Below are 13,562 nucleotides of genomic sequence, written 5' to 3'. Positions count from 1 at the left end.
TGTTTTATTTATGGTCCTAAATATGTAATAATAGGAATAGAAAATAAATTCATGTTTTGTTAATTTTCCTTTTTAGGCAAACAAAAATGACCATTTGTTTGTTAAGAAAATTTGAGTTGATTTATTATCAGCTGATTGATGACTTGGAGTCTTTTAGATGAAAGTGGTGTATTAATAAATGTTTTATGTAATTATTTTTAAGTCTTGTGATTTTGCTTTTTAAAGAATCTTTGTTTTTTTTAATGAACTGTATTTTAATATTGTAATACATTTTTTATTTTATTTTAAGTTTGTGTGCTTGACATTATTTAACATTGGTAAATCTCTCTCTCTTCCTTATGTATTTCAATTTCTCTGTTGAATGCATCATCTGACAGGTTTAAATCATGTTTTTAATGAGATTGTATGATAATGGAATCCATTTAATTACTCTTCAGATTTGTTGGATTGTGTCCTGATGGATTTGGATAAGATACTATGATGTAAGGAGTCATTTTTTCTGGGCCAGTCACTTCACTTTGTCATGAGTTAGTCAATTACCAACATCTAAATGTTGATAAACAGTGGTTTAGAGGGTAATTACAGTATGAAATAGCATTTGGGAAGTGCGTCTAGACATCTGAAAGAAATGCCTGGGTTTGTTGATGAATAGCTCACATAAGAAATGTATTGAGGCAAACATAAAGTGCTTTTACTCATTCGGGCCGAACAATTCCGAGCATGGTGAGTAAAGGTTCCAGTTGCATCTCCACGTCAACATGGTTCGGTATGGTACGATTGCAAACGTGGCGACTTACGTTTGGTCTCTTGCTCAGTCAGTTTATTATAATCCTGATTTTGCTGCACCACACTGGAAAAAGCAAAGAGAATCCTTCTGCCCAAAGGAGAAGTGCCTATATTCTCACATTGCCAGTCCCTTGACCAAACAGATCAAATAATGGTTCACAATGGTGCAAGTGAATGGTGATCATGCCTTTGACGCTCCAAAAAGGAGATAAAGTTAGCTTAAAACTAATTATACAACTCCAGTGGTTTTAACAATGTCTTCTGAAGCGATCCAATTTTTTTTTTGGTGAGAATAGACCAAAATATAACTCCTTTTTCACTGTACATCTAGCCATTGCAGTCTCTAGGCGCAATCATGATTTCAAACTAACATACACCACCTAGCACTAGATGGCGCTATAGGACGTGTAATTGAGCTTGAAATCATGATCAACAAGGAGACCGCTGTTAAGATGAAAAATGAATTAGATTTTAGTCTGTTCTCACACTAAACCATCTGGGTCACTTCAGAAGAGTAAACAACTAGAGTCTTATGGATTACTTTTATAATGACTTCAATAACAGGCGCAAGCTCATCTTTCATGTTCTTTGTTAACTTGTTATCATTAATAAATTCTCGATCATTACAAATGAAAAATGTTCAGGTTCAAATAACACCCCTTTAACTTCAAGGACCTGATCACCCTGTCTGGTTTTGTTTTGTTATAATGATCATCTGACTGATTCTACATCTTCCAGTCTGTACTATCGTCTTTGTTTCACACAAAACCAGCCAAATATGCCACTTCATTCTCCTATTGCCATTCAGGCAATGTTTTTTGCATATTGAAGTGACCAGTAGTCTCAGACGGCACGCCCATGGGCTGCTCTAACGTCTGATGCACATAGCACACAAAATTGGAAAATGCTTTATCAAACTATCAGCATAAATCTCATTGGCTCACAGGACTTTTTTAATCAGTCTACTTGGAAACAGAGTTTTATTGAAAAAATGAGGGCTTTTGAGGACAAAGTAATCGCAATTGCAAAGATCAGTTAGCAAAAATCAATAAATCTAATACTGTCTGCAAATATGCACATATCTCATTTAAGACGTATAAAATAAACTTCACACAAAAGAGCAGATCCAGCATCTTTTGGAGAGCTCAAATACTGTATTTTCCTCTGAAGCACGTATTCCACCAGCCTCTCCTCAACAGCTCCCTGTTACTTTTTACTTTTCTAATGATAAAAGCAATTATAAATAAAACATCTATAATGTACTGTCTGCAAAAATGCAGATATCTCATTTAAATTGATGTAATTCACGAACCTCTCGAAAATCCAGTGTTTTTTTTCACGTCGAGCACTCATCTAATATCTTCCTCTGAAGCAGGTATCCTATCAACCAGAATCAAAAACTTCAGTATCAGGATCAAAAGTTCCTCTATTTCACAAATCATGATCGTCAGTCTGTGAAAATCCAAGGAGGCAATTCCGGCCATTTAAACTCAGGAGATTGCTGCTACTCTCGCTGGATAACTTCAAAGTAAAAGCGCTTCACGTGTGCTATAATTAAATGTCTTATTTACTATACACTATGTAATTGATTTGATTCTTGGACCACTGATGGTTGCTGGACAGCTGTGTACTGTTATTTCCTTCTTCCTAATATATTAACAATTTCTTCATGGTCAAATTAATTCAGAAATCAGAAGAAACTGCTATCTACTAAAAAAAACAGCACTGTTAGATAATAGTTAGCGCTGCAGGTCCTGTATTTTTAGAATCTTTATACTAATATATGGGCAGTTAACATGAGACACAAATGTGGCATTTCTGGTTGTGTGACTACACAGTATACTATACTCTATCTAAATAATTTAAACAACATTTTCCTAATTGTTTTTATAGTTATTATGCATGCAGGTTCATTTAAAGGGATAATAAATGAAAATTCTCTCATCATGTAGTCACCCTCTTGCCATCCCAGATGTGTATGACCTTATTTTTTCTGCTGAACACAAATATTTTTTCAACTTAATTCTCTTTCTCTCACAGAGCTTGAGGCGAAGGAGGCTTGCGATTGGCTGAGAGCAGCAGGATTTCCTCAATATGCTCAGCTTTATGAAGGTAATTAAAATCTCATTCCATAAAAGTCTTCTCATCCCTCTATTTCCACATTATTATCTATCCCTTTCATTCACCCTATACCTCCTCAAAATTTTGTTAGCCTAAGTCAGTGTTATTTTCTACATTTCTTCTGAAGTTCCTGATGCCCCTGTCTTGTCATTGTAGAAAGGCTCAGAGGTACATTTTTCTCTCTCTCTCTCTCTCTCTCTCTGTGTTCCTGTCCATGGCTGAATGGATGGAAGCACTCCACCGCTAAAAGCTTAAATATTATTGTTGTGTTTGAGGATAAGTGATAGGAAAATAATTTGTTGAATACACATGGTCTACCTTACATTAAATTTATATTGATAGTGACAACAATCTTTTTTTAAACTTGAAGTAAACTTAAAGGAATAGTTAGGCCCTATCATCATTTACTCACATTCATGCCCAGTCCTTTTATCCTTTGTCTTTAGCTCTGTCCTGTATGATGCACTACACACACTGAGCCAATGAGAAAATCAGCCGTTATATTCATTTTATTTATATTTGATGGTAGTATTAAAATAAATTAGAGGAGAAAGGAAACCGGATGCAGATTTGAACCCAGGTCGTCCGCATGGAAAAGAACATGCATTCTGTCTTTACACACTAAGCCATTGCAGCGACACTTGAGGGTGCAGTTTGTCTTTAACTACTTTGTTTTCACCAAACTGAATGAAATCAAATACTTTTTCCAGTATTTGAGTGCAAATAGTTGCACTGTGTAGCAGGTGCTATTTACATCTAGTGCAAATAGTCACTCTGTAATAACAATAATAATGTTATATTATTGAAGTTTTTAACACTCTCCATCACATACGCTGAGAGGTGAGTGGGAAAAGCACAGGCGAAAGCATCATGACAGAATGCGCATATGCGAGAACTTGACGTGAGAGGGATCCCTTCTAGACACAACCACTGTGGCTCTCTAATCAAGTATGTCTATCCTTTAAATCTGTAAACTTAACTGTATCATAATGTTTAAACCTGAATTGAGTTCCTGTTTCAGTTTAAACGATGTAGTCTCACAAGGACTGTATTATATTCCTTTGCTTACAAATAATTGTGAATCCATTGATAATATTCTGTTCTTGTTCAAGGTTTGAGTTTTGTGAAAGTATAAAATGTAAAAGGGGCTTGTACAGCTCCAGCAGCTGTGAAATTCTGTCACCAATGCTGTTGTGTGAAGCAGGCACACTTGTGTCCCAGACGATAAAAAATCCTCAGACAAGATCTAATATTAGCTTTCTCAAATTTCACTTGCAGGGTTAAATCTGCACCCGAATGCAGATAAAACAGATATTTGATATTTGAACATGCCTCATTAGGCTTTACAGACCTATGAATAAGTAATGAGCACCAAAATGTCTTAAAAAGGTTTTTCCATCATCCCTTAAGAGATATTTGTTGAAATCATGGTTCTTTGTTCATTAGTGAGCCAAGCAAATGTGGGCGACATGCTGGTGTATGGGCAGATCTGTTGTTCCATACGCTTTTAATTAAACAACATCAATGAGATTAACAAGGGCTTTTGAAAACATTCGGTGTCACCTTTCAAACTATGCTTTCAAATGCTGTAAGAAAATACCAACTCTGTGTTAGTGTTGCTTTTCAAACCATGCAGCTGATAAAAATTGCAAAGCAGGATGCAACTCTTCCATTCACTTGTCTAGTTTAAGCAACCTGACAAACACCTGCCATCTCCTCAGCTTCTTCTGACAGAGTTGTGTGTTTTCCTCCTGCATGTCACACAGACTAAACAGGCAGCGGCCTCCTCCTCTGTCAGTGGTTCTTGACCTGCGTTGAATGTGACAGAAACAGAGGTGTGCTGAATTAATGATGTGGTGGCTGCTGTAACATTTCGCGTTAGCACTGCAGGTCCTGTAATTTTTGAATTTTTATACCAATATATGGTTAGGTAACATGAGATACAAAGGTGGCATGTCTGATTGTGTCCTTCGAAAGAGTTTTAATAACATTTTGCTAATTGTTTTATAGTTGTTTTTTATGCAGGTGTATGTAAGGTGCATTTAAAGGGATAGTTCACCCATAAATTTAAATTCTTTCATCATTTAGTCAATCTCTTGCCATCCCAGATGTGTATGACCTTATTTTTCCGCTGAACACAAAGATATTTAGAAAAATATCTCGGCTCTTCAGATTTAATCACTGGAGTCGTTTGGATTGCTTTGATACTGCTTTTATGAGATTTCCTTCAAAGTTCTGGCCACCATTCACTTGCATTGTAAGGACCTACAGATCTGAGATATTCTTCTAAAAGTTTTGTTTTGTGTTCAGCAGAAGAAAGTATATCTGGGATGGCATGAGGGTGAGTAAATAATGAGTTTTCATTTTTTTGTGTACTATTCCTTTAAGATGAAACTCATGATGACAAAGAGAGGATGGTGAAAAGATTAAATGGAAAGTTAACCCCAAAATGAAAATTCTCATCCTCGTGTTGTTCCAAACCCATATTAACTTTTCCTGTGAAACATAAAAGGAGATTTTAGGCAGCAAGTTAGTTGCAGTCACCACTCACATTCATTGCATCTTTTTTCTTCACACCAAGTGAATGTTGAGTCAGTCTGCCTTTTGTGTTTGAAGAAAGAAAGTCAAATGGTTTTGGAACAACGTGAGGGGAGGAAAGGATGACAGATTTTTAAATTTTTTGGGTGAACTATTCCTTTAAAAGTATTGGTGACCATTCACAGGTCCTTTTATATATGCACTTTCTCTCAGACATTTAACCTAAAATCTTGACAAAGAGTCCATGTATTCATTAATTTTCTATGCATTTGCATTAAAATAGCTTTAAAGGACCAATGAAAAGGGTTATGTTAAAAAGAATAACTTTGATCCAACGAATTGCAGTTATGGGTATTGGTAAGTCTGAGCTATTCTGTGATCTCTGTTGTGTATTGATGTCCGGCTTGAACATATTAGGCAGAGGTTTCTCACTTTTATCTCAGTACCATCCCCAGAGGCTTTATTAGAAACTCAGTAGTTAGTGTGCTGTGTTTTAAAACGGTAGGGATTCTGTTGTTTCAATTAGCTTCAAGGGTTAGTTCACCAAAAAATTGTTTCAAACCCTTTTTCCCCCTCAGTGTATCACCAAAAGGAGATGAAAGGCAGAATGGTTCTGTCTGCATAACCATTCACTTTCCCTGAGTTGAAAAAAGATCAAGTATATGGTGACTGAGGTGAACATTCTCTCTAATGTCTTTTGTGTTCCACAAGACAAAGGTTTTGGAACAACATGAGGGTGAGTACAATATGACACAATTGTCCTTTTTCATCTCTTAAAATGGAATCAGGCCCATGTTTATTAACCCTATTGTAATATGACAATAAGGCAAAAAAAAAAAGAAACTGATTGGGAAAATAGATGAGGACAACAGTGGATTGTCACTTGTATTTTATTTTTTATTGTAACATCAATAGACAGATTCCCCCAAACCATCTCTATGATTTTTAAAGAGAAAAAAATGATTATTTAAGTATTTTATGTTCCCTGCTTGTGTGTTTTTGGAAATAAAAGAGATTTGATCTTTAAATGTGATAGAGAACACTGGATGCTCTATTTGACATGACTATTTGTTCATGGATGTCTGGAATTCTCCATCTGATTTTATGAATAGCAGCAATGATTGAATGTATCCTTCAAACAGAGAATGAAATAGAGAGACATGATGTTTGCCTGTGTGAGAGACAAAAAAACTCATTGATGTTCCTTGAACCATAGTGATAAGGACCGATGCAATTTCAAGGCTTTTTGATAGAAAGTGGCCGTGAGGAAAAATTGGAGCTTCTTATCCTCTGATAAACAAATGTCAGCTTTACATTTCACACTGGAACTGGAAGTTCATACTTTAGTAGATGCTGTAGAAATACCTAGCTTGACTTAAATTTGGCTTTGTTTATCATCAGGTTGACTTTAGTTTTACTTTGTTCTTGTGTTGAACCTGATGCGCTTTGGGAATATTCTTATACTACTATCATTTAGTTGGACCTGTGTTTGCTCAGAAGAGGAGGTAGAAACAAAAGTGGGAAATGGGACACCTAAACAATACACACACACACACACACACACACACACACACACACACACACCACACACACACACACACACACACACACACAAACTAAACAGGTATACATCTCTCTGTTCTATCTAAAATAGTGCTGCCCTAGTTTTGTCTTGTGGTGTAATTTAGTGTTGTTTGTTACAACAAAGTTGTTTTCTGCTCATTGTAGAGAACATCACTGATTCCAATTTTAAGAAATAAGCACCACCACAGTACAGTGTGGGCATTTATGTATTTTAAAGAGTAAATCTGTTGTCAGAGTCACATCCCAGTGGGGGGTTGTACATGTGCTTTCAATGGGATAAGGGTTTGAAACCAGAACTTTGTTACAGTGCATAAGTGCAATTTTCATTGCATTAAGCCCCCAAAATGAGAGCGAAAAAAGAGGAACAAAATGACAGTCTTTGCATTGTTGTGACAGGTGCACTTTCACTGAGAGACACAGACTGGTTCTTGTATATTGCAAGTGACATATTGTAACCTGTGTTGTTTGTCACAAAAATGCAATGAAAGAGAGCTAAATAATCAAAGAGATTATTAGTAACAAAAGATAATTGCTATTTGGATAATTATGTAAACATTTGCATATAAGTTTCATTACAGGAAAGAAACAATTTTGGCTGGTAATTTTTCTCAAATTCCCCAGCATTTGCAGGTATGGCACAAAGTAAAGTTTTCCTGTACTGTAGTTTAACAGCTGTGCTCCGCCACCAATGAATCTTCAACAAATGGCAAAAGAAATTATGATTTATGTAAGTTTCAAGCTTGGAGTTTGAATGTGATGACATAAAGAACACGTACTGTGAAATAACGGCAAAACAACTCATTGCTGCGTTGTTTGTTAAATGCATTCAACAACAAAAATACGGCATAGTCCAATTCACGAACAAACGACTCTTACGATCCAGTTATTTTAGTGAATCACTCCAAACGACTCTCAAACTGACAAGTTAGCAGTTTGAATTAGACTAATGAAATCTTCTCTGAATAACTTCACTGTATCAGTCAGCGCGGTTACTGAATTGAAAGTGACTTATTTACCGAAACGCAAGTCTTTGGGTTTATGTCCATGTATTTTATGCACATTTTGGGGATATTGCATACAAATTGCTGGATGGAAACACCAAGATGCAAACAAAATATCCAAAATGCACATAAAAATGCTCGCTTGAGGTTGATCAATTTTTTTTTATTCAATACCAAATGCGCAAAAAGTATGATGGAAACAGATTTACAGAATAAGCTCCTCAGGAATATAAATGTGCATCAAAAAAAGTTATGTGACTGAATAATTAATTCATAAATGGACTACCCGGAGGACCAGTCATTGTATCTGAAATGTTGCTCTGGTCATCCTGAAATAACGGTGTCTAGAAAATCCAAATGCTGCATAGAGTTTGCAGAGCAAATAAGTCAAAGATAAACTTGAATTGTGTCGAAGAGCAGGTTTATTGACATGTTAATCCATCTTTAAGTGGTCCAATATATGTTGCTTGACCATTTTTAATTGTCCTAATGTTTTGGGAGTGATTACCTCTATGTATTGGTATTGCAAATCCAGCAATTTTTTATTTTTAATTGTTTAACCATCATTATGTCATTGTGCTCGACAAATTTTGGTTATACAGATGTTTACGGAAACCTCAGTGCTGGGGCGTCACTAGACCCCTTTTACTGGGGCACATGCCCCAGTATAAATCTGCTGTGCCCCAGTAAAATCTCAAATTTGAGTTTTAACAATTTACTTTATTTGTCAGTGCATTCATTTACATTTATAGTCCCGGAAAATGGATCTAAATCCATCTAAATGCAACACGGTAACCCACCCAATCAACACTTGTAAAAGCAATGCAGTTTAATCGAAAACACAAATCTGATGCATGCACACAGAAATCCATGTCTGTGCGGCACGCGCCTGTGCGCTTGCTTTAACCAAAGCCACTGCGAACTGTGTTTTTTCAGCATATGGTCTTTTCAGCATATCACGGTGCCGTTTTGTGGTCTGTTCTGCATAATGCAGTGGCTCATTGTTGCTTATCGCGCCGCATTCGGCAAGTATTGCGGCCATTCCAACCCTGATCAGCCCAAAAGTGTGTCGGCCCACTGGGAAAATGCCCGGTATGCCAGATTCCCAGTCTAGCCCTGCTGGTGACCAACTCTCTGCTCAAGCTGAGACCTTATTTTTTTCTGGAGACGTTTCATCTGAGGCCGTTTTGCCTGACGTTGGATAATGCAATTCCATAGACTTACTTGACAGAGGTTTTCCTGATGTGTAATATAGAAGAATGCGAATGTGCAAGAAAGTTTTCTCTGGTTTTGTTATTTGCATATACAGTGTATGCATTTTATGCCGTAAAACATGTTGAGAATGTTCATGTACAGTATGTCGAAGATACTTAAATTAAGAAATGTGCCCCAATAGAGCATGTGCCCCAGTAGAGCTTTATGTCTAGCAACACCCCTCATTTTTGGGTTAATTATCTCAGGTGGGGGACCAGATGGGAACCTAAAAGCACAGATATAAGTTCTCTATGGTAGACTTCTGCTGTAAAAAAATTTTAGTTTGAGATTCCACTGGTTACAGATCTAGGGCTAGTAGAAATCTGGGGAAAAGCCTACTTTATTCATGTGATTTGAGAAATGAACATATGTAATACAAGCATAACATATATATATATATATATATATATATATATATATATATATATATATATATATATATATATATATATATATATATATATATATATATATATATATATATATATACTAGCCCTAGATCTGTAACCAGTGGAATCTCAAACGCATATATATATATATATATATATTAAAAATGGTCAAGCAACCAACTTTAAAATTATTGGACCAATTCAGATGGACTGATAATATATTCTAGATCTGCACAGCAAAAATATTAGGGAGGAGGACAAACCCGCAGAGTGCTCCCAAATCTGTGTGACATGCTGTCGCTCCCAGACATGAGACAAAGTTCTTTTAGAGTTTTTTTTTATTTTATAAAAAACAAAAGAAATCTGATTTCTTAAGGAAAAACTCGTATTTTAGGTTTACATTTTTGTGTGTGGTGGTCACTGTTTCTTTTGTCGTTGAGCATGCTGTCAGAGTGCATACTTTTTCTGTGGATGTGGGTTAAAGGTGATCTATCTAGTGATTTAAGTTTTTGTGTGATTTAATCAATCTTCATCTCTTTCTTTCCATCTCCTTTACTAACCACTTGCTTACATGTTACATTCAGTCTCAGTAGGTTTTAATTGGCCTCATTATTTTATTGATAAGTGATTAATTAAGTGGTGTGTCTCTGTCTGTGCTCAGCCTCTCTGTTCCCCATCGAGATCTCAGCTGTGAGGAGAGACCATGAGTTTCTGGATCAGGACTCAGTCAAGGCACTATGCAGGTGAGAAACATTTGCTTATTCACTTGAGTATTAATTAAAGCTTTTTAACATATTCCATATTAAACAATATTGCTTCCTTTGAGTTCATGAGATTCATTCATGCCATACCTCACTGTACCCATGGAATTTTTCATGGGGAAGAACACATGATAAAATTGTATAATTTACAATAATTGCTAGAAATCTAACCATTCTATATCACTAAACTTATTATACAAAAAACTTACACAAGCAGGTAGAGAAATCTGACCTCTGTTAAGAATTAAACACATTTTTTTGTTTGACATGCTACTGTCTTCAAAAAACGGCTAAAAACACGTATTTTCCAAGAGCACTTAACCAGTCACTAAAAAAAATAAATTTCAATTAAATCTGTTTTGAATGCTATTGTGATGCTAGTGAAACTTTGTAGGGTGGCACTTTTCGTAAAATATCTCCTTAAGATGATTCACTTGTGTATTCCTCTTTTATAAGTCGCTTTGGATAAAAGCGGCTGCCAAATGAATAAATGTACTGAAAAATCAACTAATAAAGGTCTACAAATATATTGTCAAAAATAGGAGAGCATGAAAAAACCTTTAGGGCCAGACTTTACTAAAAGTTTGACACAATCAGGAATTGCACCAAAATGAATGGCATACTCTCGTGGGGGTACTGGAAAAGACAATTCTTACATTAAAATTTTCATAAGTGAGCAGGACACCCCTATCATCTAAAAGTTGACTCACTAAAAGTGTATTCTTATCAAACCAATTATGAAAAAAAAGAGATTTCTTTTTATATCTAATATTTTTGTTGTTCCAGATAAAATAACTAAGTGGAGAAAATGTTTAATTATACATTAGAGACCAACATATTAAAGCCTGTTTATGAAAACTAGATAAAGCTAAATGTATTTTAGAGATGTCATGGTTGCAGCGCAAGAAAAAAATTAAACCTCCAACTGAACTGAAAATATGATTTGGAATGACATTCCAGAAGGACGTGGGGTTGTTTAAAAATGTTTGTATCCATTTAACTTTGAAAGAGTTATTAAGAGTGGAAAAGTCCATTAACTCAAATCCCCCAATAGCCTGCCCGATCAGCTATCAAAACACACTTTTTTTTTTTTTTTTTTTTAGTTTTTTTTTTTTTTCAAGTGAGTTTTAGATTTCCAAACAAAGTCTACTATAATTTTGTCCAATTTTCTACAAATCTCCACAGATACATCCAATGCATTGCGGGATAGATAACCCGAGATAATCCATCTGCTTTGGACAGCAACACTTTACCTGTTATAGACAGATCACGCTGTAACCAGGAGTTTAATTAACGATGAATAGTGAGGATAAGAGGTACAAAGTTACGTTTTGATCTCTTTTTCTGATCTATTTTCTGAAGTATTTGACTTCAGATTTGACTGGGATGTCACAAATATTAACATCAGTAGAATGTTTTACAGATAAAAGTTCACATTTGTGGAAATTAAGAACTAAACCAGAAGCAGATGAAAAATAATTAATTATGTCTAAAGCTAAAAAAAAACAAAAATCTTTATTTTTCAGAAATAGAGTTGTGTCATCAGCCAATTGGCCTATTAATATTGAACGATTTGACTCATGTCAGATGACTATTTTGAATGTGGATGGCTAATGATTACATAGGAAGCAGAAAAAGATATGGTGAGATTGGACCGCCTTGACGATACCTCTCTCTAAAATAAAACCTATGGGTAGTTTGAATGAAGCATTGGCATTATTATACAATTTTGAATTGCATTAATAAAATTGGGGCCAAAACCTAAAATATTCAGGGACTTGAGAATAAAAGGAAACCCAACAGAATCAAAAGCTTTATAAAAATCAAGAGAAAGCAAGAAACTGTCATCAGGGATAAAATCTGAGTAATATAAAATATCAAAAACAAGTCTAATATTTTTGAAATAAGTCTGTCTCTCATGAAACCTGACTGACATTTATCAATTATATAATCTAGAACACATTTAAACTTTTTAGCAAAAATCATGGCTAACATTTTGTAGGCGTTATTCATCTTCCTTGGTGCTTACAAGTGAAGTGTGACAACTGTTTCACAAATCACATGTCCGAAGCAGCACGTGAGTCTGAGCTCCACCCCACTAAGCCTTCAGAATTTCAACTGAATCCCTCAACAGTGCAAATGAAAGAGCAACTAAAGTCAGATTGTCAGATTTATCAGCCAATCAGATAGATTTATTTGTTCTTGGTGGGAGTGATATTTAGGCTATGTCCTGGTCTTTTTTTTTTCTTCTTCCCTACGTTTCTAGAGTGGAGTGGACATTCTATCCTTTTTCTTTTTTTTTAATTGACGAAAATATCAAAGCAAATGATACAAATACAATACAACATTTCAAATGCTAGGGGGAGGTATAAAAATATTATAATAATATTTAAAAACGTGTACATGCTTGTAAAATTCAAATAGCTTTTTGTTTCTTCGAGGGCAATATTGACTTGCTTCACTTCATTTTTAAATACTATAAAAAAAAAATTTTTTCCTGAAAGTTTACATTTATGAATGTGGAAATTTAACCATTAAAAAAATAAAATAATATATATATATTTACAATAATACCTAAAAGAACATCTTTCCACTGTAATGTAAAAATTTCATCAACATTTCCAACAATAAAATCAAGTACATTTTGCTAAAAAAAAAAAAACACATATGGGCAGTGCCAAAATAAATGAACCGCTGTCTCTGGCTTCTGCTGGCAAAAGCTACAATTTTCATCTATATCTTTTTTAACCTGGTTACATAATGTTTAACAGGGTGTATTTTGTGAGGGAGTTTAAAAGACACTTCTTTAACCTTGTTTGTTAAGAGATAGCGATTGGGCAGAAGCTAGACTTTTTTCCAGTCAACATCACTCACAAACTGACTCCAATTTGCAATTACATTTGGTCTTGAAACAACATCCTGCTGGAAAAGGGCTCTTATTGATCTTTTATAATTATTGTAACAACAGGAGAAACATATTTTACCTACAAGGGAGTTATTTGGTGAGAGGGGTGGGAGTTGCTGGTAATCTTTTTTGCTCTTTAAACAACATACATATTTTAGAAGAAATCGCACCAAAGTTAGTTGCGAATTCCCTTGGTTTTATGGGAATATTATATTTCGCCATG

General features: G+C 35.1%; 1 protein-coding gene across 5 annotated transcripts in view; it reads left to right on the top strand.

Moving 5' to 3' along the window:
* Nucleotides 1-13,562, top strand: part of stard8 (StAR-related lipid transfer (START) domain containing 8) — an 80,422-nt gene that overhangs the window by 39,682 nt on the left and 27,178 nt on the right. For 4 of the 5 annotated variants that reach the window (XM_052105361.1, XM_052105356.1, XM_052105351.1 and 1 more), the window contains 2 exons: nucleotides 2,827-2,898; nucleotides 10,335-10,416. In XM_052105361.1, coding sequence (XP_051961321.1) covers nucleotides 2,827-2,898; nucleotides 10,335-10,416 — 154 coding nt within the window. Of the gene's footprint in view, nucleotides 1-437; nucleotides 483-2,826; nucleotides 2,899-10,334; nucleotides 10,417-13,562 lie in introns of all 5 variants that reach the window. The other variant, XM_052105372.1, reaches the window with a different exon arrangement.

The sequence above is a fragment of the Xyrauchen texanus genome, chromosome 3, assembly GCF_025860055.1.
Source record: "Xyrauchen texanus isolate HMW12.3.18 chromosome 3, RBS_HiC_50CHRs, whole genome shotgun sequence".
NCBI lineage: Eukaryota > Metazoa > Chordata > Actinopteri > Cypriniformes > Catostomidae > Xyrauchen > Xyrauchen texanus.
Note: the sequence above shows the minus strand (reverse complement) of the source record. Positions and strands in the feature narration are given on the sequence as shown.